The 25,344-nt window shown below is 40.8% G+C and overlaps 1 protein-coding gene across 2 annotated transcripts; it reads right to left on the bottom strand.

Annotated features, from left to right (window-relative positions):
- Window positions 1-9,321: 9,321 nt before the first annotated feature.
- On the bottom strand, window positions 9,322-19,255 carry SLC35G1 (solute carrier family 35 member G1). 2 transcript variants are annotated; one of them, XM_061402839.1, is made up of 3 exons: window positions 18,971-19,255; window positions 14,566-14,743; window positions 9,322-12,362 (listed from the first exon to the last, which is right to left on the bottom strand). In XM_061402839.1, the coding sequence occupies exons 1-3, from the start codon at window positions 19,146-19,148 to the stop codon at window positions 11,624-11,626; spliced, it is 1,095 nt and encodes a 364-aa protein (XP_061258823.1). In that variant the 5' UTR covers window positions 19,149-19,255; the 3' UTR covers window positions 9,322-11,623. The 2 variants fall into 2 exon arrangements, with proteins under 2 accessions (XP_061258823.1, XP_061258822.1); XM_061402838.1 differs by having other exon boundaries at window positions 14,566-14,746; window positions 18,971-19,254.
- Between the last annotated feature and the right edge of the window lie 6,089 nt (window positions 19,256-25,344).

The raw sequence follows: 25,344 nt of genomic DNA, 5'->3' as shown, positions 1-25,344 counted from the left end.
CGACCCCATGGACTGCAGCCCACCAGGCTCCTCCATCCATAGGATTTTCCAGGCAAGAGTACTGGGCTGGGGTGCCATTGCCCAGTTAGACCTAGTTGATATCTATAAGACATTTCACCCCAAAACAATGAATTTCACCTTTTTCTCAAGCGCACACGGAACCTTCTCCAGGATAGATCACATCCTGGGCCGCAAATCTAGCCTTGGTAAATTTAAAAAAATTGAAATCATTCCAAGCATCTTTTCTGACCACAATGCACTAAGATTAGATCTCAATTACAGGAGAAAAACTATTAAAAATTCCAACATATGGAGGCTGAACAACATGCTGCTGAATAACCAATAAATCACAGAAGAAATCAAAAAAGAAATAAAAATATGCATAGAAATGAATGAAAATGAAAACACAACAACCCAAAACCTGTGGGACATTGTAAAAGCAGTGCCAAGGGGAAGGTTCATAGCAATACAGGCATACCTCAAGAAACAAGAAAAAAGTCAAATAAATAACTTAACTCTATACCTAAGGCAACTAGAAAAAAAAGAAATGAAGAACCCCAGGTTAGTAGAAGGAAAGAAATCTTAAAATTTAGGGCAGAAATAAATGCAAAAGAAACAAAAGAGACCATAGCAAAATTCAACAAAGCCAAAAGCTGGTTCTTTGAGAGGATAAATAAAATTGACAGACCATTAGCCAGACTCATCAAGAAACAAAAGGAGAAAAATCAAATCAATAAAATTAGAAATGAAAATGGAGAGATCACAACAGACAACACAGAAATACAAAGGATCATAAGAGACTACTATCAGCAATTATATGCCAATAAAATGGACAACTTGGAAGAAATGGACAAATTCTTAGAAAAGTACAACTTTCCAAAACTGAACCAGGAAGAAATAGAAAATCTTAACAGACCCATCACAAGCACAGAAATTGAAACTGTAATCAGAAATCTTCCAGCAAACAAAAGCCCAGGTTCAGACGGCTTCACAGCTGAATTCTACCAAAAGTTTAGAGAAGAGCTAACACCTATCCTACTCAAACTCTTCCAGAAAATTGCAGAGGAAGGTAAAATTCCAAACTCATTCTATGAGGCCACCATCACCCTAATACCAAAACCTGACAAAGATGCCACTAAAAAAAGAAAACTACAGGCCAATATCACTGATGAACCTAGATGCAAAAATCCTTAACAAAATTCTAGCAATCAGAATCCAACAACACATTAAAAAGATCATACATCATGACCAAGTGGGCTTTATCCCAGGGATGCAAGAATTCTTCAATATCTGCAAATCAACCAATTTAATACACCACATTAACAAATTGAAAAATAAAAGCCATATGATTATCTTAATAGATGCAGAGAAAGCCTTTGACAAAATTCAACATCCATTTATGATAAAAACTCTCCAGAAAGCAGGAATAGAAGGAACATACCTCAACATAATAAAAGCTATATGTGACAAATCCACAGCAAACATTATCCTCAATGGTGAAAAATTGAAAGCATTTCCCCTAAAGTCAGGAACAAGACATGGGTGCCCACTTTCACCACTACTATTCAACATAGTTTTGGAAGTTTTGGCCACAGCAATCAGAGCAGAAAAAGAAATAAAAGGAATCCAAATTGGAAAAGAAGAAGTAAAACTCTCACTGTTTGCAGATGACATGATCCCTTACATAGAAAACCCTAAGGACTCCACCAGAAAATTACTAGAGCTAATCAATGAATCTGGTAAAGTGGCAGGATATAAAATCAACACACAGAAATCCCTTGCATTCCTATACACTAATAATGAGAAAATAGAAAGAGAAATTAAGGAAACAATTCCATTCACCATTGCAATGAAAAGAATAAAATACTTAGCAATATATCTACCTAAAGAAACAAAAGACCTATATATAGAAAACTATAAAACACTGGTGAAAGAAATCAAAGAGGACACTAATAGGTGGAGAAATATACCATGTTCATAGATCAGAAGAATCAATATAGTGAAAATGAGTATACTACCCAAAGCAATCTATAGATTCAATGCAATCCCTATCAAGCTACCAACGGTATTTTTCACAGAGCTAGAACAAATAATTTCATAATTTTTATGGAAATACAAAAAACCTCGAATAGCCAAAGCAATCTTGAGAAAGAAGAATGGAACTGGAGGAATCAATCTGCCTGACTTCAGGCTCTACTACAAAGCCACAGTCATCAAGACAGTATGGTACTGGCACAAAGATAGAAATATAGATCAATGGAACAAAATAGAAAGCCCAGAGATAAATCCATGCACCTACGGACACCTTATCTTTGACAAAGGAGGCAAGAATATACAACGGAGAAAAGACAATCTCTTTAACAAGTGGTGCTGGGAAAACTGGTCAACCACTTGTAAAAGAGTGAAACTAGAACATTTTCTAACATCATACACAAAAATAAACTCAAAATGGATTAAAGATATAAATGTAAGACCAGAAACTATAAAACCCCTAGAGGAGAACATAGGCAAAACACTCTCCGACATAAATCACAGCAGGATCCTCTATGACCCACCTCCCAGAATATTGGAAATAAACAAATGGGGCCTAATTAAAAGTAAAAGCTTCTGCACAATGAAGGAAACTATTAGCAAGGTGAAAAGACAGCCTTCAGAATGGGAGAAAATAATAGCAAATGAAGCAACTGACAAACAACTAATCTCAAAAATATACAAGCAACTCCTGCAGCTCAATTCCAGAAAAATAAACAACCCAATCAAAAAATTGGCCAAAGAACTAAACAGACATTTCTCCAAAGAAGACATACAGATGGCTAACAAACACATGAAAAGATTCTCAACATCACTCATTATCAGAGAAATGCAAATCAAAACCACAACGAGGTACCATTTCACACCGGTCACAATGGCTGCTATCCAAAAGTCTACAAGCAATAAATGCTGGCGAGGGTGTGGAGAAAAGGGAACTCTCTTACACTGTTGGTGGGAATGCAAACTAGTTCAGCCACCATGGAGAACAGTGTAGAGATTCCTTAAAAAACTGGAAATAGAACTGCCATACGACCCAGCAATCCCACTGCTAGGCATACACACTGAGGAAACCAGAATTGAAAGAGACACGTGTACCCCAATGTTCATTGCAGCACTGTTTATAATAGCCAGGACATGGAAGCAACCTAGATGTCCATCAGCAGACGAACGGATAAGAAAGCTGTGGTATATATGCACAATGGAGTATTACTCAGCCATTAAAAAGAATACATTTGAATTAGTTCTAATGAGGTGGATGAAACTGGAGCCTATTATACAGAGTGAAGTAAGCCAGAAAGAAAAACACCAATACAGTATACTAATGCATATATATGGAATTTAGAAAGATGGTAACGATAACCCTGTATGCGAGACAGCAAAAGAGACACAGATGTATAGAACAGTCTTTTGGACTCTATGGGAGACGGGGAGGGTGGGGTGATTTTGGAGAATGGCATTGAAACATGTATAATATCATATGTGAAACGAATCACCAATCCAGGTTCAATGCATGATACAGGCTGCTCGGGGCTGGTGCACTGGGATGACCCAGAGGGATGGTATGGGGAGGGAGGTGGAAGGGGGGTTCAGGATGGGGAACACGTGTACACCCATGGTGGATTCATGTTGATGTATGGCAAAACCAATACAATATTGTAAAGTAATTAGCCTGCAATTAAAATAAATAAATTTATATTAAAAATAAACACACACACACAAAACGTATTAATACAATACCTCATGAATAATTTTTTATAATGATCACATGTTGAAATGGTAATATTTTGGATACATCAGGGTTAAATAAAATGTACTATTAAAATTAATTTTTCCTATTTTTTACATTGTTTAATAAGGCCACCAGAAAATTTAAAATTACACATTATCTTCATCAGCTCAGACTGCTATAACAAAATACCATAGATGAAGGTGGCTTCTCGCAGTTCTGGAGGCTAGGAAATCCAAGATAAAAGTGTTGGTATATTTGGTTCTTAACAGAGGACCTTCTTCCTGGCCTGCAGGTAGCTGCCTTCTTGCTGTATCCCTACACAGTAGAGAGAGAGGGCTCTGGTCTCTTCCTCTTCTTAGAAGGACAGCAATACCATAATAGAGGCCCCATCTTCATAACTAGAAATTTGGGCAATAAAAAGTTAAATGACCAAATTGGTAATTCAAAATAATATTCTTATACCAAAACACTCAGGTATATTATTAAGATGCCAAAAATTGCATATATTTTTTAAAAAGCATGAAGCCTCAAAGAACTTTTGAGCTTGAGATGGGCAGCTTCAGTCTTAGGGTGAGCAGTAGAGTAGCAGAGTCAAGAACAGAGGGTTGGGGTTTGACAGAGGAGGGTTTTAAGACCCAGGCTCTGCCACTTATTAGCTACATGCCCTTGGGCAAGTCATTTAACTTTTCCTAGCTTCTGTTTCCTCAACAATTAAGTGATGACAATAAATAGCCTTCCTCACAGAGTTGCAAGACTCAATAAGCCAATTAGGGGACTTCCCTGGTGGTCCAGTGGCTAAAATTCTGTGCTCCCAGGGCAGGGGGCCCAGGTTTGATCCCTGATGAGGGAACTAGATCCCATATGGTGCAACTCAGCATCCCATGCAACAACTAAAGACCCCACATGCTGCAGCTAAGCCCCAATATAGCCAAATAAAAAATTAAAAAAAAAAAAAAGCATGACAGAAGGTTACACATGAAAAACAAAATAAAGGGTACTGGTTATTGTTGCTGTGATTATAGCTATGCCTCCATACTCTTGTCAGCTATTGGGGTACTTTAGGGAGAAAAACTGGGATGCACCATCTCAGTGTGTCCCATCTCTACTATGTGAACATGCCTGCCACAGCCACCTTCCTTTCCTGCTTCTGAGGCTGGCCAGCCCTTCTGACTGGTGTGTTACAACCTAAAAAATGTTCTGAGTATCTCTAGGGAAGTTATGGCTAAATGTGGCTGGCCCGAGGTTCAGCTCTGTATACAGCTCTGTTCTTCCCTGCTTTGAGACCTCAGGAGACTACCTCATTTTCAGGTCCTTGGGCAGTATCTTGCTGTAGCCCATGTGCTCTGATTACATGGTACGTATATATGTCATGTTTGCATGTCATCTTGACCATTTTGACGGCTTAGCAATATTTGATGCTTCCTTGTTTCGTGATTGTATATGGCTACTGCTCAATAACTATTGATTAATGGATTGAAAGAAATAAAACTAAAATATATGCAGTGTTGTCACCACCTTCTATATTTCACATCCGCCTCTTGCTGTGTGAGAGAAGAGGAGGTAGGAGAAGGGTATACATACCTCCAAATCCCAAAGTCAAGAAGTAGTCCTTTCACTGTGGTGGCAAGCACTACAGCGTTTCTGTCCTGATTCTTTCCCAGCTAGTTAGGTAATATGGGGACTGGAAAGGTCAAGGTCTTTCGGATCAGGCTGACCTAGGGCAGTGACTCAGTTCCATCATTTACTAGTGAGAGTGCTGGAGTTTACTAGTAGGTGATCCCCTTCAACCTCTTTGAACTTTAATTTCCCAACCAACCCATCTCCCAGAGTTGGCAAGGATTGAATGAGGCAAAGATCAAGAAGCTCTTGGCCTGGATGGGACATGTTTAATAAATACTAGTTTCCTTTCCATGTAAAAATAATTTTGGTGCTGTGGAAAGTCAGATATTTGGCTCTGGGCTGGGCAATGTTTTTTTGAATCTAAGGGAAATTCAGATTTTCCTTTTGTATTTTCTTTGTGGAACATATGGAAATTAAAGTCTGGCTTGCAAGCTAGATAAGGAAAAGAGGAGAAAGCAAAAGGAAGTCAGTAATCATAGCCAGGTGATGAATCAGATTAAAACAGTAAACGTTTCTCTACATATGTATGCATGCATGCATACATGCATATCTCTATTCTATCATTCCCTCCTTTCTATTCTTTATGTCATGTCATCTTTTTGATTTTGTTCTATCAGCTTTATTTTCTATTTTATTGGTGGACTACATTATATATTCACATAGCTCAAAATTCAAAAGATATAAAAGGGGATGCAATGAAAAATCTCATTTCCACCCTGATCTTCAGCCACCAGTTTCTTCTCCCTAAAGGCAACCAGTGTTACCAAATTCATATATCTCTTCCTAAAATATTGTTTACCCTCTTTTTATACAATTGATCTCATACTCTACTACTATCTGAATCTTGCTTTTTCACTTAATCTTGAAGATTATCCCACATCTCACATCTATGCATGTAAAGCTCCCTTGCTCTCCCTTAATTTACTTTCAATGGCATTTTATTTTGTGTATGTACCATTGCTTATTTAACTAGTACCCTACTGAGGAACATTCAGGCTAGTTCTGTTTTTTGCTTTTAAGTAATGTTGTAATAAATAATCTTGCATATATCATTTTACAGAAAGTATATCTTCAATTCCTATAATTATAAATGTATGTAATTCAAATTCCCAAAATGGAATTTCTGGGTGAAAAAATAACATGTGTCCGTAAATTAATTGATGCTGTCAAACTGCCCTTTGTAGAAGTTGTATGGATGCAAGTACTATGCTGCAGAGTATCAAAATCTTCTGATTTTTCTAAAGTGCACATACAAAGAAACCAAAGTACATATACAGAAAGTAACAGAGACAATTTGGTAATGGGCTTCCCTGGTGGCTCAGTCAGTAAAGAATCTACAAGCAATACTGGGTTAGATCCCTGGGTCAGGAAAATTCCCTGGAGAAGGAAATGGCAACTCACTCCAGTATGCTTGCTTGGTAAATCCCCTGGACAGAGAAGCCTGGTGGGCTACAGTCCATGGGGTCCAATGAATTGACCGGGACTTAGCAACTAAGCCACCACCACCACTACCAATGACCATGGGCCAAAAAAATTTTGGTGCCGCACCCCTTTACTCTCTTAAACATTTCTGAGGACTCCAAAGAACTTCTGGTTTATGTGGGAGAGAGAGATATATATATATATGTATATAACAATATTTAAAAGCAAAGCTAAAAAGTTTAAATTTATTTAAAATAATTCCATTATTTAATATAATTTATAATATATAAATTATATTATAAATATGTGTATATTATAAATTATATATTTATAATATATTATTTATTATTTAATTCCAAATTAATATAAACAACATTCTGGCTTCCCTGATGGTTCAGTGGTAAAGAATCCATCTGCCAATGCAGGAGATATAGGTTAAGTCCTTGGGTTGGGAAGATCCCCTGGAGAAAGAAATGGCAACCCACTCCAGTATTTGTGCCTGGAAAATCCCATGGACAGCAGAGCCTGGAGGACTACAGTCCATGGGGTTGCAAAACAGTTGGACATGACTTAGTGATTAAACAACAACAACATTCCTATGAAAAGTAACTATATTTTTAGTGATAAAAACAGCATGTTTCATATTGTTGCAAATCTGGTTCAGTAGATGACAGCTAGCATAGTACCTAGTGGAACCCATTGGAACCTTTTCTTGTAGACTGGACTTCTATGGTATAACATTTTCTGCCTTACCTTGACACCAAATATGTCTGCTCCTTACCCTCCTGCTATAAATCCTCCAATTTCCAGGAAATGATGGGCAGTGCCAAGGTTCATGGGCTGTTTGTGAACTGGTTTTCCAAGCCTGGTGTTCAAATAGGCTAAAACTTGAATGGGTCTTTATGGATCACAGAGGGTCCCTGATGGGGCATCTTGCAGAACTCTAAGTGAATACGGTAGCTGTATTAGATTTGATATAAGGGACCAAAGGGATCATGTAACAGTGTGCTTAGAGTAGTGCTCAGGCTGCCCAGCCTACACTGTAATTACCAAATCCCCATGTCCAGTACTGACCATGGTGCCATACACCTACACTGGAGGCCAGCATGTTATCAAAGAGATCTGGCTCTCTTCCCACTAAATTACCCTCAGTAGATTAATTATGCCTACTGGCTGAAAAGATAAGAGGCTAGAAGAGCCATGCTGAGTTTGACAAATACTGCATGTGAAACACACAGAGAATCAGGCTTAACAGCACCCTCCCCAGCCCCAGTCAAAGCCAAGTGCAATATTCACAGAGCTAAAGTCAGAACTGGAAAGGTGGCAACACCTATGAGTAAGATTAAAAGGCCGGTGACCCTTGGCAGCCCTTCCTGGGCATGTCACCAGGAAATTAGAGCTCTCCAACAGTAGAATTCTGTGCCAGCAGGAGAGGGCCAAATAAGGTTTGTGATCAAGAAGACTGTTCATACCATTCCTGGTGAGGCTGCTCAGAGGGGCAGGACCCTGGGCTAGGCATCATTTTGAATAGGAAGTGAATACTCAACTCTGCTATAGTAACCACAGTTCAGTACTTTAGTGTTTTTGTCTTCCTTTGTGGCCTACAAGTCTTCTATGATGCTTATTTGTAACATGGGTTGGAGCAGGTAATATTTTTGTACTTAATAATTGAAGCAAATGAGGAAAACAGGCTCAAGGACACTAAGTGGAAGGGCCTAGATGGAAAGGGATGACACCACCCCCAGATCTTCAGATGGCTAATCCAGTGGTTTATCCACTCTTCCAAGATGGAGAAGTATGAGTGGGAGAAGCTGAAGATAGTGGAAGAAACAATGGCTCAGGTGAGCCACTGGATGCTAAGAGGCTTTAGAAGGCAAAGCAAGCACGCAAAACAGAGGAAGGAATCTCTTGGCAAATGTGGGAGTTGGTGGGGAGACTGACAAGAGTGTGGAATTTGTCTTGGGACATGGGAAATCAAGCCAGAGAAGTAGGAATGGGATCAGATGAATAATTTGAATGTGATGTGGTGTATAAAAAAGCATTGTTATGCCTTCATGCAAACCAGAGTAACAGTGAAAGCAGGGCCTTAGGCAGATTAATCTGGCAGTGGAACAAGGATCTGAGTGGAATAAAGAGTCTAGAAGCAGAGACCCAAGATACTGTTGTGGTAATTCAGGTGTGAGGTGATAAGTCTTGGACTAAGACAGCAGCAGTGCAAAGGATGAAGAATTCATGAGACAGTAAGAAGACAAAGCACTCTAAGACTTACTGTTGGAACAGAAACTGCTTCAAGATCTGAGGAACTAGAACAATGAAGGCCTCACTGGAACATAAGATTATTTTTGAGACATTAGATTTGATGTGACAGTATCAAAGAGATAAATAGTTTGAAACTTGAGTCTAAATCACAACTGGCTAGAGGTCAGTCTCTTTAATAAATACATTTTGATGCACATGGATTAAAAAAAGAAACAAGTTATATTAACTAAGCATATGCTACAATCATTAAAACCAAAATATAGTTTTCTTTCATATTAATTTTATTAGTAATTATAAAATAGAAGCAGTTTATGAAAATAGTTTCCTTTTCAAGATATAGGAACTGATGTCTTTGCAAAATATACACACCCACAATTGTTACAATACATATCCTTGTATATAACTCGGACATTATAAAAGTGTTTAAGAATCACACCCTGTAAAAGTCAGGAGAAGAAACATTTTCTCCAACTTTGGTCATATATTGTGACATTCAAGCACTTAAACTACTTTGTTGAAATGTACAGGCCCAGAGGGATGTAACTTTCAAGGTCTCATAGGTTCTTTTATTGTGCAAGGTAGAGAACCAGGAGAGGCATCCCTGAGAGTTTATTAACCTTAGATATCTCAAGCAGTGGTTTATTTTCCATACTTTACCGTGGAAATAAAGGAGGGATAAATAAGACCATGGAAACCCATCTTGGGCAGGTCCCCTCCCTAGCATCCCTAACCATGGAGTATGTCTCCTACAAGAGGATTTCTAACCTTTGAGCCTTAAAAAGCTCCAAGTCTATAATTATCTAACATACTTGCAAAATGATGGTTCTGCAACTTTAAACTTGAATACTGCAGAATAGGCTAAAGTTATAATAATAGTGTGACTCTCCTAAATAGACTTCATTTAGGATTTGTCTGGTGGGAAGCATTTGGGAAGATCAGCAAGCCAAAAATTTCCTCCGGGAACTACTGGAAAAGATCGTTTCTCACCATGGCATAAACCTTGGAAGCCAAGTTCTTTCTTACTTTGGCAGATTTATGATGAAACAATGGGAAAGAGCCTATAAGCGTTCAAATCTGTAGGCTTAAAATAACAGATGCTAGGTCTGATACAGTAAGAGCTGAAGCCCCACCAATAAAGGGTTCACTGTGACAAAGAACCATTAGTATGTACTCTCTATTTCCTGATTAACCTCTCAAGTTCTCCTAAATATTACATTCTCTCTTTAACTACAGAATACTGGCCTGATGAAATTCCAGACATAAAATGTGTTGTTTGAACTCATGAGGATAGTATCATGGTTCAGCACTGACACTTAAGATCATACTGATATACTAGAATTTAACAGTGATTTTTTTTTTCAAGAAATTACAAAACTCAATTAATTGTGGATTCACAGGTCTTTACATTTAATATATAACATGAAGCATTATTATATAAAATCCCATAAGGGAAAAAGACTATAAAAATGAGTTTACTAGGATTACTATATTTTAAAAAGTAATTTAAAAAATATACTCCTAAGTCCCTTAAGTATTTGGTTTAGAAAGTAAGAGAGGTATCTTAATAGGGTGAACCATAAGGAACTATGGTTTTTGTAAGGTGAAAAGGTAAAATCTCATCAGTTTCCTATGGTTAAAGTGAATAAAACCCTGAGAAATTTTTATTTGGCATCACACCATAAATTCAAAGAAAATTTATAGAAAATCACATTTCTATTATAGGGAAAACACTTCAGAATGGAAATGTGCATACTGGTCATGCCAAGATTTCTTTCTTATGATTTTTAAACACCTAAAATCTTTTAAGGTTAAGAAAAATTTAGGGGTGTTTCAAAAAAAAAACACCGGACAATTATAATTACAGAATGTAGCTACAGTTGTTAATGCCACTAAAACAGAAAACTATTAGCCAGATTTGGTGATGGGAAGATTTTTTTTTTAAGTTTATGCATAAAAGTTTTAGCATTAAAGTGAAAAGGCACAAATACGGGTTAAAAGAATGACAATTGTTTATAAAAGCCTTGAAAATAAGGCTAATTCATTTGTTTTATTAATACCATTAAGTAGGCACCTACTCCAAGTTTCAGCTTTGGCCTCCTAAATGGGATTACATTTCAAATGAATTCTCAGCATAAGACTAACTATATAGCAGCATTATTATCAGTAAGTTTTTCAGCCTCTACACTGCTGAAAGAGAATCTAAAAGTTTCCTCCCATCTATATCCCATCAATACCAAAAATACACTTCTAAAAATTACATAATTTATACTTAGAGTCAAAAATTGTGCAGTTTTTCTTCAACGAATGATGTATCCTCTTACCAACGCCTACCAATGCCACCCCAACAACAAAAAGCCAAAACCAAAAATAATTGACCAAAGAAATCACTGCTACACCCAACTGACTGGCTTATTCTCAACTAATTAAAGATGATACTTTATAAAATGTATTAAATATAATCAATGAAGTAAATGCAGATTTTCCAGGTGTGTGTGTGTCCACTATGTGTCTAAACTGGGTGACGGTGTACTTTTAAAAAATACACATTTCGGCAGTGATGCTTTATTTGGTACTCTGGCACCATTTACGAATGGCCGCTCCAGTGTTACTGGCTATGACGCATAGGGAGCCACCCACTGTCCACCATGATGGCATGTCATTAAAGAAAATAATCTGAAAGATAAAAGCAAAGACCACGTCCATGGTCCTCATTAATGCTACTGGCCCTGCCTTTTCTATCTGAAGGGCTTTTGCCAGAAACATCTGACCTCCCAAACCAAACATCCCAATTAGTATGAGAAATAGCCTGTCCAACCCACAGTGCGGAAGACGCCATTCTCCTAAAATAGAAAGGACAATGACACACTCGATGAGGCCAAAGATTACATAATACCAAATGCTCAATATGTAGTCCACAGATGTCCCTATTTTTCTGAGGATAACCAGAGTCATGGCAGCTAACACAGCGTGCGCAAGGGCCACCAAAGCGCCCTTCACGTGAACTGAATAGTCTTTATCCGCCTCCACGACTTCAGAACCGAACAAAAATGGTGGCCTCACGATCAGTATCACTCCAGTGATGGTGAAGGCAGTGAAGAGGGCGTCCCAGGGGCTGTATTTTTCCTTGAGAAATATGCAAGCAATTATAGAGGTGAACACCGGGCAGCTAAAGGAGATAACTGTGGCATCTGCGAGAGACGTCAGCTGGTAGGCATAGTACAAAAGGATCATGGCGTTAGAACCAAGGACTCCTCTGAGGAGCAGGTAGATTCGTTGACCTTTGGGGCCTATAAACCCAGTTCTGTAAATTCAAAGGAACGAATGAATATTAAATGGACTTGACATTTGTTTTCAAATTACATTCTTAAACATTATCTTAAAAGTCTTTACTTTCAAAAACAAGGAAATGGTATATTAATTATGTCTACACTATTATAATATACCTTTTACAAAGTGTTTCCTAAGTATAACTAATGACATCAAAGTGTTCACAGTACAAGCAAAAATAAGACATAAATAGTATAATTATAATTCAGCAAATATAGTATTTTCCCTATGTATTGATATATGCTTGTAAAAAAAAAGACAAAAAGGAAAATATACTGAAATGTTCATTGTGGTTATACCTTAAACAGGTGGACTCATAGGTAATTTTTCTTCTTTATATTTATTTTCTGCAAACTTTTTACAATGAAAAAGTGTTATTTTTATAATAGGTACAATTTCATTATTTAGCTGCCCTATATAAGAAAACTTGGGAATGCAAGTGTGCATTTGCAGTCTTAATGAGTTTCTTCTGTTAAAGCTGAAGCAATGCTAAAGTTTATTTTAGCTACTGAGTATGAGACAACTTTTCACTGTTCTCCTTAGGAAAAGAGTTAAAATACACTGGAAAAGAAACTGTAGCATCTGGATAAGTGTAGTAACTGCTGCTCAAATGCTTTTTAATTAAATATTTACAAAGCAGGGCACTGTGTAAGTTCCTGCCTAGGTGCGGCTCACTGGTCTGTTACAGAGCTGGCCTTTTTAGAACAGCATCTAGGCTTGATAGAGGGACCCCTGGGTCTCTGGAGTTAGAAATCAAAGTGTAGTCACCTTTGATCCATACTTTGAGAAGCTGAGTTTTTTCCATGATAGTGAAACGTAAAAGGGGTCAAAAGAGATGAGTGCCAGCAATGTAAGAAAATTTTTCTAAGCGCCTTCCTCCCAGTACTTTTATTCCAAAATGGACAGCATGATGGTATTCACATCAATGGTCTGTTGCCACCCTTCAACATTCCTTAAGTCGTACCCACCATCAGTTCCTAAAATACTGTGACTTGTCCACACCAACACGGGAATTTCTGACAATATTTTTGCTCTTACTGGATTTTCACCTTTTTCACCAAAAACTTGGGATAGGAGTGAAACAATTCTAAATAAATCTGTGCTGAGTGATAGATACAAGGAGACTTCGGTAGCAAGTGACTGAAACTTTTAATTTGGAGTTAAAGCATCTTTACCCAAAGAGACAAAGAGGCAAACTGCCACCAGGAACCCAACAGTCCCTCTTCCCAGGTGTCTAAGTACACAGGGGTGTGCAGAGGTTATAACAGCGTGGGTGAGCCATAATTTTAACCTGGGGAGGGTGTGTGGATGGGGTCCACGTGGAAGGGGAAGAGAGGCTGGCCGGGGAGAAGACAGTAAGGATGGGGAATACAGTTTTCATATAGGGTTGAGGACAAAGGGTATCATTCCCTCTAGTTTGCAGATGAGGACACTGAACAAGAAAGGAGTTAAAAAGGCCTTTCTCAGAGAGTCAGCTGATGCGGCAAACTTCACTGCTGTCTTACTTTAAGAAATTGCCACAGTCACCTTGACCTTTAGCAACTACCACCCCGCACAGTCAGCAGTCATCAACATGAAGGAAGACCCTTCACCAGTGAAAAGATTAGGACTTGCTGAAGGCTCAGATGATGGTCAGCATTTTTTGGCAATAAAGTAATTATTTAAATTTTTTTTTTTTTACAAAAAGCCTTTCTTAAGCTCTCCTTACATCTTTCCCATGGCACCCTAGTGGGAAGATCGAAATATTATTATTGTAACTTTCTGTCTGCCCTGTTTGGAGAACAGCCTGTTATACTTAAAGAAACCTCTGACACCAGGAGACACTACTATTTCCTCTCGTTTACTTTTCTCTTCCAAATACTAGTTATGCCAAAGGAAAGAGGGAGGGTGGTACAAGATGGGGGGAATTGTACAAGGAAAGCATTGTTCTCAAAATAGGGGCTGGTGAATAACTGAATCTCTTTCCCCTCCTTTATTGGGCATGTGGTTTGTGCTTATGAGAGCAACTTCTATGGGTGGATCCTTGTGACTTTTCATTAATCTGAGCCAAAGGGTATGAGGACTGGTAAATCTATGAGAGTGATAAAGCAGATGCTGGAGAGTAGATGATTCAAGCAGGTCAAAAGATTTACAAACATTTATTAATACTTTCTACTTGACAGGTAAGAAATACTTACTTTCTGTATATTATGCAAGGGATAATGATTAGCATTTGGAACACACATCGGAAAGCACTAATTTCTACAGCGTGGATGTCTTGCACTTTTTTAACAAATAAGGAGCCCACTGAGAAAAGGAACGCAGACAGTAATGTGTAAAACAAGCCAAGTCCAGGACAGGGTGCTTTCTTCTCAGCTTCTGAAAAAGATTAAATTCTGATTAGTCCTTGCTTCCATGTTTTATCACTTTTACTTAGATACTGAGAAAAATGGAATGACATTGATGACTAACAGGACACAAATATTACCTCCTAAATAATATCCATTCTCTGGGCCTGAACCATTTTCCCCACCAAGAATAGAGAACCCCAGGCAAAGGGCAACAATTTAAGCCTACATTTTTAACTGCAGTTCACGCCATAAAATGGATTTCTCTGGCTCACTGAAGACTCTTCCCTCACTTGTAAGTCAAAAAAAAGTACAAGCTTACCAAGATGGTGAAAGAAATCTTTAAGAAATGTTTATCAAGATGGCGAGAGAAAAATGCTTCCAAGTGATATTTTATATCATCTCCTTGGTGAACTCAGCTTTAGACAGAATGTGTTCTTTTCTGGAAAACAGGTCCGAACTGTGTGATGTCGCTACTTGTTGATTACGTGGCTTCCCCCACAAGCCTGTGAGCTCCTCTAGGGCTGAGAGCTCAGTTGCGTGTTCAGGCCTGGCCCATGGAAGACACTGAATAAATATTTGCTGAAGGAAATAATGTGAGAAAACCTAGCGGGTTTTTTAAATAATATAAGATGCATAGTCTAACACCACAGGCAAAAGCATAATCTGAGAAGGCTCTCTGTTTAGTTATTTTGAACAGCTGGCGCTAGTGGTAAAGAATCTGCCTGCCAATGCAGGAGACATAAGAGACAAGGGTTCGATCCCTGGGTCAGGAAGATCTCTTGGAGGCGGGCATGGCAACCCATTCCAGTACTGTTGCCTGGAGAATCCCATGGACAGAGGAGCCTGGTGGGCTACAGTCCATAGGGTCATGAAGAGTCAGTCATGACTGAAGCGACTTAGCACACATGCAAGCAGATATTTAAGTTTTCATGATTTACAACTTATTTTCCATTTAGAACACAACTTTTTGACAGCAGGAGCTAGGTTATTTATCCCTCTGACCCCAAAGTGCTTAAAGTTTTTAAAAAAGAAGAAAAAGAACTGCCATCTAATTCTTGGCTTGATCTTAACCAGGAAACTTCTGTTCCCTCCGGGGCATCAAGTATTCAATCCATTAATGAAGGTCATTAGGAGCAGCCACTGCCTCTGTCTTATACAGCTGTCTAAGAGAGGAGTAGAATGCGCTTTCAATCTCATCCTGGCCATTCAGAGGAGAGCAAAATACAACAGGGTAAGCAGAGAACTCCTTAAAAGATAGGCCACACACTGAAGAATAGTTTTTTAAAAAACTAACGCACAAAAAACCAAGGAGAAAATAGGATGGAAATACAGTACGGCCCTTGTTAGTTACGAGCATAGCAGAGGTGAAGGATGTGTAGGCACATGTAGTAAAGCAAGATTATCATTCCAATCTAGGAATTTACAGTGGGCTACTCAGCCATAAACCAGTACTGCACAATGTTTGTTTGTTTGTCTTAATGCCCTTTTCTGATAAACACAAACATCAGTTAATACATTTCAACATCCACATGTTAACTAGATACTTTTGCCCATAGTGATAAACAATTTGCAAAGTGGGACCAAACTATGATGATGCACAATCCTCCTGGGCATACATTACAGTCTGACCTTTGTAGTAAAAGACGCCATTCTGGTCAGAGGCCTCCGCCTTTTCCTGTTCAAGGTGTACAGCTGAAGGGAATGACCTGGAGCTAGCAGTCACCATGTAATAGGTTATCTGTTATAAATACCAGAATCCTCCATTCTATTCTATATCTGTGTGCTCAGATACTGCAGGAACCAAACTGTACATATCCACTCAGTCCATGAGAAGGAAGCTTTAGAAGGTTAAGCACCACAAAGTACATGTCTTAGAGCCTTAGAGGTCAGCTTCTGAAATTTCAGAATTCAGGTCCAAATAAAATAGTTTTTCTAAGAAGAAACCTAATCCTTACAGAGAACCTATACCCTCAGACAGAACAGAACAGAGTGGGAAGATCAAGGACAGAAAACATCTTGGTCTGTATTTCAAGGATCTTCTCCAACCTAAACTTTTAAAATTTTCTCAAGGAATATTTTAACTTATGATATTTTAACTCTTTTAAAACTTTAAGTTTCAAGGCCTGGCTGAACTTGATTATTTGTTGTGAGGCTGAGGACTGGCAAACTGCAGTCTCTTACAGAACAATAATTTCAGTTCTGTCAAAGGAAATGAACAAGAGAGCAGCATAATCCAAAGAGGCATTTGCTTACGTATATGCTTCCGCGATCATACTCCATGCAAGCGTATCTAATAATCTGGTAACTCTAAATAATTCAACTTAAGTGGCAACAGTGTAATTTCCTGAGTCGGAAGAAAACCGAAAAGTTGCTCAATTTCTCTATCCTCTGCTTTAAACTGGTGATTCACTACCCAGTTGGGATTTAGAATCAACTTAAGAACTTTTAAAGCTTCCATCCCAGCCCTACCTGAGACCCACTGAAACAGGATCTTGGGCACTGTAAAAAGCTCTGCTGGTTTCAGGGCCACTGCTACCCTAAGGAACTCACTTCTTCCAGGAGAATGAGAGGCACAGACTTAAGACAACTTCTCCTTGCTTCAGTCTAAGACTCACACTGTCCCTCATGAAAATAAACAGATGTCTTAGGATAGCTGTATGCTGTCTGTGAAGGTTATCCAAGAATGTAAGAAAAATGGGTAACAGTTTCAGCCTCAACTTGAAAATGAATTTTCTTGAGATAAGCAGTTGGGTTAAGAAGCTAAAATGATGCTGTCACAAAGTTCAGTGACCACAGTACAGAAATTTAAAGTGTTTCTGTGGCTCTCCCTTTTTTGGAATGTTACCTGGTTACCTTATAATAAGTATTTCTAAGTCTTATTAATAGCAACTTTCTTTGAAATTAAAAGACTCCCTCAAGATTCTTAGGTGCAATTGCTTACATAGGTTTTGCCACATGCTGCCTGAAATATTCCTCTTTGATTCACAAACAGGGAAATCACTTAAGAGCTTGCAAGGACTAACTCAGCAGTCCATCAGAACGACATTCAGGCCTAGGATATTAAGGCAAGAATCTGACCTCTTCAAAGCTGCATCTCTGGTCCACTCAGCTGAAGGGAACCCCTACATAAATAATGAGAAGCCTGATTATTTCTTTTAGCATTTAGGATGAAACTGGAGCAAGAACCATCTCCCTGGGGTTTGTCTCTCTATAAAGTTTGTGAACTTTGTGAGTCTTGAGAAAGTGCACACAGATGGGAACAGTGGGGTTGGCTAAACAGCAGGGAAATTCCAGGTCACACTAGGGAGGTGACCTAGAGGATGAGGTGGTGCAGGCTGTGTAACTTTGTCCTGAAAGGAGATTTGCCTTTCTTTTTTCTTGGAAGAAGCTGCTTCAATTGGGTGGTGAAGATCAAGGAGGAATGTGCCTGGGGCTGGGAGAAAGGGCCCTGGGCTGGGTCTCTAGCAAACTGGTATCCTATGCCTGGTGCTGCCCAGACCTGTGGAGTGTCTTTTCCAAACATGCCAGATCTTCGGAGAAAAAGCAAACCGAACAAAATCTTGCCAGAGCCCTCACTTTCATCATTTGTGGAAGGAAGACATTGACAGTGTCCCTGGCCTTGTAGGTGGCTCGTGAACCTCTTACCCAGGTTATGTGAGACTGTGCTTTTGTCTCATTTTGCCTCAGTTGCTAAAAATTCCTTGTAACTCAAAAAAGGTTAAGAACCAGTGGTCCCACTCAACTTTGCCTTCCCAAGAGTCTTAAGGCTGAGACAAACATTTTTTTCTAGACTCGATGCTTTTCAGCTTCCTCTTCGAGGAACACCGTTTAACATCGAGATCAGTTTTCTTGGTTGGCTTCCTCCCAACCTCAGCCCGCTTCGTGATGGCCTTTCTCGCTGACCCCCAACCTCCGGCAGGGCGCACCGAACGGCAATCGGACTCCACGATCCTGCCCGCAACACTTTAATTATAGGAACAGTTTCAGAAACCCAAATGGGTTCCAAACCAATCAGAAACTTTCTCCGGTCTTTCCGCCGACTGGGACGCAGGGGGCTTCTTCTTTCCAGCCCGCACCCCCGCCCGCAGGTGACAGCGCGAGGGTGTTCCAGAGCTTCCAGCAGGGTGGGAAGGAGAGGCGCGGTCCACCATGCGCAGCCCCCCGCCCGCGGCTGCGGGGATTCCCACCCACTGGCGCCCTCTTGGTTCCCCCATGGGCGAGACCCGCGCCAGGGTCCGCGCCCCGCACTCACCCTGCTGGGCACGCGAGCCGCACGGCGAGGAAGGGCACTGCCAACACCCTCCGGGGCCGGGCGTCTCCACCACCTCGGCAGCCGCCGGCTCCTGCCTGGAGCTCGGGGTCCGGATGTCCATCAGCGGCAGCCCGGAGTCCTGCCGCTTAGCGGCCCCAGTATCATCCAGGGGCCGCATCGCCGGCCCGCGCTCTCTCCGCGGCCACAGCGGCGTCTGTAGCCTGCCGCCGCGGCTCTGCTGTTCTGCTCTTCCGGCCCGCGGCAATCCGGTTACTGCGCATGTGCGCGTGGGCCCTCCCCTCTCCCCGAGCCGCGCTCGTCCTCCGCTGCCCTCTCACCTTCAGCTTCCCTTGCGCGAGGCCGGCCGCCTCCAGGTTAGGCTGCGGTGCCCGGGGCAGAGCCGGAGGCGTCCACTCCTCTGCTGCGGTCCCGCTAGACTGGCCAGCGACGTGGAGTCATCCTTCCCACGGACGCTGGACCCCTTTCTGTCATTGCGAAGGGAGGCTGGGACCCCCGCGTGTCCTGTAACCTTCTCTTGGGGCGGCTGTTGGGGAGGTTAGAGCAGAGTGCATTTATTTTTCCGTGTGGCGCGGCATTCAGCAGTAGCAGCACACCCTGAAGACCTTGCCAAGCACTGTGCCTGTCTGAAGGATCATGGGTTTTTCCTCTTTTGTATAAGGCTTTGCCGCTTACCCAAGGAATGTCAAATTTTACTGGATTGGGGTTTTAAAAAAAATTAGCACGTAACTATGGGGGAAATGTATCTGTAAGACTGGGGCAGAACCCATTTGTTTGTTGTTGCTTTTTGTAACTGTAGGCATTCATTGTTGATCTTGTCTTTGTCTTTCCGTTTCTCTTCCTTCTTCTTTTCCTCCCTCCTCCCTCCTTTCTTTCCTTCCTATTGTTATTTGGTTAGGGGAAAAAAAATTCCAACAACCTGATGTAACTGCACCTGGTAAAATCAGAGATTTATGTCATTTGGCCCCAGGATTCACTAATAGCCTCTATGCTGCTGCTGCTGCTAAGTCGCTTCAGTCGTGTCCGACTCTGTGTGACCCCATAGACAGCAGCCCACCAGGCTCCCCCGTCCCTGGGATTCTCCAGGCAAGGACACTGGAGTGGGTTGCCATTTCCTTCTCCAATGCATGAAAGTGGAAAGTGAAAGTGAAGTCGCTCAGTCGTGTCTGACTCTTAGCGACCCCATGGACTGCAGCCTATCAGGCTCCTCCATCCATGGGATTTTCCAGGCAAGAGTACTGGAGTGGGGTGCCATTGCCTTCTCCGAATAGCCTCTATATGTTTCCATAATTCTTTTTTCATCTCTTTGCTTGCTTCAAATGTGAAAAAGAGAGTCTCTGGGCAAGGATGGAGCTGTCTAAACTGTTCTAGGTCCAAATGCAAGCTGGATGAGGTTTGTCTTTACTTAGATATTTGCACAAAGTGGTCCACAGCTGAACAATATTGAACTTGAAATCAGCAGGAGTCCTGATTCTGTCACTGAGTGTGTGACCTCGGACAGTTCACTACTGTGCTGCCTGAAGTCAGCCTTGGCTACTTCATTTAATTAACAGAGATAAAATATTTCCCTTCCTACTTTGCAGAGTTGTTGTGCACCTGAAGTGCAGTGATGGGGGCAAAAGCACCATGTCACCCGAAAAGCATTTTACTGGGAAAGCAAGGTGTATTTTTAAGTAGGGCAAACATATAATTTATCCTCCACACTGGGACTTTTTTTTTTAGAGTAAAAACGGGAGCTCATTTAAAAATTATGCAGGGCAGTAGGCATAAACTGGTACTGCCCTAGGCACACTGGGACAAATGACCATCTGAATTCTGAGCTAACATATCCTTTTGCCTTGTTCTAAAGAATAACTCAAGACTGCTTACAACTGATTTATTGGTGGTGGTGGAAGATGTTTTGGTGGGGAAATTATAGGAAAGGGTGATGAGAGTGGTAGCTCATGATTATGAAGGAAGAACCAAGAACCTTCTCCAAACATGCAAAAATCAAGTGCAGCGTCACAGTTGCATTCTGAGATTTAAATGTGCGGAACATGTGAAGAGCCCTTGAGATGTTGTGACTCAACGAGAAATATGTATTTGGCCACATTCAGATGACCAAAATGTATTTCTCACATATATATGATCTTCAACCTGAGTTCCTGGCTCATAGTTCTCAAAATCCTTGGAATTTCCTGAGCAATAAGAGCGATAAGAGCATCTTTTGTTATAGTTTTTGTTCTCTTGTCCTCACTTCTTAAAATGGCTTCTGTGCCTTAGAGGTGAAACAGATGCCTTGTTATTCAGAACAGGCTTCTTTCCTCCACTACTGAGTTTGTGTTAATTTTTTTTTAAAAAAAGCACCTAAGGATGGGGGCTTGTTACCAAGGGAACCAACCCTGAGATTAAAGGATTGACACTTTTGGTCCTACCCTCACTCTTCACTCTCCACCTCCAGGGAGGTGGGTAGGAACTAGCGGCTGGAGATTGAGTTGTCATCAATGGCCAGTGATTTTCATCAATTAAGCCTATAATGAAGCCTTCATAAAAGCCCAAGAGGAGGGATTCAGAGAGCTTCTGGGTGGGTGAATACGTGGAGATGCTGGGAGAGTGATGTGGCCAGAGAGGGCATGGAAACTCAGCATCCTTTCCCTGTACCTTGCCCTGCGCATCTGTTCTACCTGGTTGTTCCTAGTTATATCTTTTTATAATAAACTGGTGATCCAGTAAGTAAAAAGTTTCTCTTGGTTTTGTGAACTGCTCTAGCAAATTAATCAAACCTGAGAAGGGGGTCGTGGAAATCTCTGATTTATAGCCAGTTGGTCAGAGGAACAGGTAACAATATGGACTTACAACTAGGAAGTCCAAGAAAGGGGGACTTTGGAACCTCTAGTTTATAGCAGATTGGTCAGAAGCACAGGTGATCATGTGGGCTTGTGATTGGCATCTGAAGGCATGGGGGCAGTCTTTTAGGACAGAATCTTTTACCTGTGAAATTAACAGGTTTATAGTGTTGTGTTGTTGTTTTGTTGCTTCAGTTGTGTCTGACTCTATGACCCCACTGACTGTAGCCTGTCAGGCTCCTCTGTCCATAGGATTCTCCAGGCAAAAATACTGGAGTGAGTTGCCAATTCCTCCTCCGGGGGATCTTCCCAACCCAGGGATTAAACCCCTGTCTCTTGAGTCTCCTGCATTGGCAGGTGGATTCTTTACCACGGAGCCAACTTAGAATTGAGCTAAATTGTAGGACACCAAGCTGGTGTCTAGAGAACTGTGAACCACTGCGGCATTGGATCCAGGAACCCATTTAGTCTTCCTCTGAAAATGGTGAAGATGGTGGTTAAGAAGCAGAAGGAAGAAAGAACTGGATGAGTTGAGCAAGAAATACCTTAACTACTTCAGTTTGATCACCATCCTCAAAAAGGGAGAAGAGAAAGGACTTCCCTGGTGATACAATGGTTAAGAGTTCACCTGCCAATGCAGTGGATTTGATCCCTGGTCCAGGAAAATCTCAATGCCATGGGGCAACTAAACCCATGTACCACAACTACTGAACCCGTGCTCTAGAGCCCAGGAGCCACAACTCCTGAAGCCCACAAGCCCTACAGCCTGGGCTCTGCAGCAAGAGAAGCCACGGCAATGAGAAGCCTGTGCATTAAAAAAAAAAAAAAAAAAAAACTGAGAAGAGAAAAAAAGAAAATACGTGCCACACCAGTGTTGACTAAGATAACAAAAGGGTACTGAAATGATTTTGATCTTGGAGTGTATTCATTTAACTTGCTTTCCTTCTGTTGCTGCCCTTGATACATGTATGATATCAGTACAGTCATTCATATTTGTTGAATAAACAAGGGCCATGGAAACTTAAGAAGCTACTGGTAAGAAAAGTATAGATCAGACTAGAAGTAAGAAGACATGGCTCTGTTGCAGTCCCACTCAGCAGAGGCTTGGAGTGGTTAAGTTCTTCTTTGAACATTGTTATTTCAAGGCTCTGTGACACTAATATTAAGCTGGGCAAAGATGGATTTCCCGTATAATATGAAGGGTGGGGCAGAAATCCTGACTGTAGCAGAAACTAACTTAGCCCATTGCAGTGGTCTCGGTGAAATTTTTGACCTCAAGGCAGAGGAGGCAAGGAGGAAGGATTGATTTTGAGTTAGCTAAAAGATGGAATGGACAGGATTAGTTGAACAGATGTGAAAGACCATGGCTTCCGTTTGCAGAGTCATGCAGTGTTCCAACTGAAACTCCTCTGCTTCTGAAGAAATTCAATCCTCTAGTGAAAACAGGAACTCTTGACACGATGCCAGCTAGCCACGGTGACCGTGGCACACATATAGCTCTGGTGTCAAGAAAAAGAAGGAAGATGAAAGTGAGAGGTGAGTTCTAGCTGTCCCATTATTAATAACAAGTTAGAGTCCACAATCCTCATGATCCCAGTGGTGGCAAACAGAGACCTCCAGGAACTGCAGAAGATCAACTCCTGAATTCCACCATGTTTTACATGTCAGGGATGTTCTTAAGTGAGACATGTGTAAATCAGGAGCTTTTTCCTGGTATGTCTAGCTGATGCACACCAGCCTGGTATATTGGAACTGATTTGTATATACTCAGAAAAATTGAAAGCAAGGTATTGAATAGATGTTTGTACACCAATGTTCATAACAGTATTATTCATAATAGCCGAAGAGGGAAACAACCCACAGAACATCAGTGGATGAATGGATAAAGAAAACGTGGTCTATACATAAAATGGAATATTATTCAGGCTTAAAAAAGGAAGGGAATTCTTTCCATGCTACGTGGATGAACCTTGAAAACATTATGCTAATTGAAATAAGTCAAACCTAAAAGGAAAACTACTGTATGATTCCACTTATATTCGGGGCCTAGAATAGTCAAATTTATTGAAACATAAAATAGAATGGTAGTTGCCAGGAACTGAAGGGAGGAGGGAATGGGGAGTTATGATTTAATGGGTAAAGAGTGTCAGTTTGGGATGATGAAAGAGTCCTGTGATGGATCATGGTGTTTGTTGTACAGCAATGTGAATTCACTTAATGCCACTGAACTGTATACTTAAAAATGGTTAAAATGATAAATTTTATATTACGTATATTTACAACTATTTTAGAGAGTTAACAGTATGACAGGAAAAACCCTTCTGAGGGTGTGCAATAGACAGCTAAAAAAAAAACAGCAATGTAAATCCAAAGTTAAAGCAAATCTAGGTCTACATACAAACTGAGGGATGCAAGATATTTTCCCCAACATGGCCATCCCCTCTCTTAAGTTCTGGCTCATAGTTATACAGAGGTAATAATGCATTTAAAAAAGGAAATAATAGGACTTCCCTGGTGGTCCAGTGGTTATCCTCCTGCCAGTGCAGGGGACATCGGTTCCATCCCTGGTCTGGGCAGATTCCACATGCTACCAGGCAACTAAGCCTGTGCTCTGCAACAAGAAGCCGCCACAGTAAGTCTGTGCATGGCAGCTAGAGAGTAGCCACAGCTAGAGAAAGCCAGCGTGCAGCAGTGAAGACCCAGCATGGCCAAAAATAATAAATAAATAAATATTTTTTAAAGAAAGAAATAACAGGAGGAAGAGCAGCAGCATGGTATTGCATGTTCCAGGCTTCTGAAACTTTTCCATCTAAGTGTCCCTCACAGCTAAGAAGTGTGAGCTTTGATCTCTAATTTCTGGACACAGAGTTTAAAGCCCTCATCAGAAATGGAAAGTTTAGTTTCTTTGAAGTTCGGCGTCCCAACTTCAAAATTTGTCAGTTTTCCATTCTATTCCCTAATATATTTATGTCGATCTTAGTATCATTCTGGCATGTAACTCATTCAGCTGATGCTGTTTGAGTGCATATGCCTGACCATTCACAATTCCTAGCAGGGGTAGAGTGGGGAACAAGAGAGATAAGGCTGCATTCCTCATAGAGATGTGGTAGGGGATGATGGAGGGGAAAAAAAGGATGCTAACATGAGCTAGCATCATGCAAAACCGTTCCCAACCATGTGAGTTTTGTGTAGCTTCCTGTGCCTTCCCAGTTTGACACACTCGCCTGAGGGTTAGAACAGTGTTCTGTGTGGTTGTGCGAGTCTGAATGCATCCACTGGCTTCTCTTCATCTCCATTTCCTCAGCTCAGAAGTCACAGGACTAGGTCGCCAAGCAGTCATTGTTGGGCAGAGCAGAGCCCTGCGGGCCTTACCACGGCTGGAACTTTCTCCAGCAACTCCTTGCTTTATTTATTTATTTTTTTAAAGAAAGAGCAGTCTCCAGGCGTTTTTTGTTGTTTGACTAAGAAAACAAAACCAGGCGGAGAAGTCCCCGAGGAAAGTCATGCTTCAAGACTGTTTGCTGTGTAGCC

This window comes from Bos javanicus, chromosome 26, assembly GCF_032452875.1.
Source record: "Bos javanicus breed banteng chromosome 26, ARS-OSU_banteng_1.0, whole genome shotgun sequence".
NCBI lineage: Eukaryota > Metazoa > Chordata > Mammalia > Artiodactyla > Bovidae > Bos > Bos javanicus.
The sequence above is the reverse complement of the archived record's forward strand: the minus strand, read 5'-3'. Positions and strand labels throughout refer to the sequence as shown.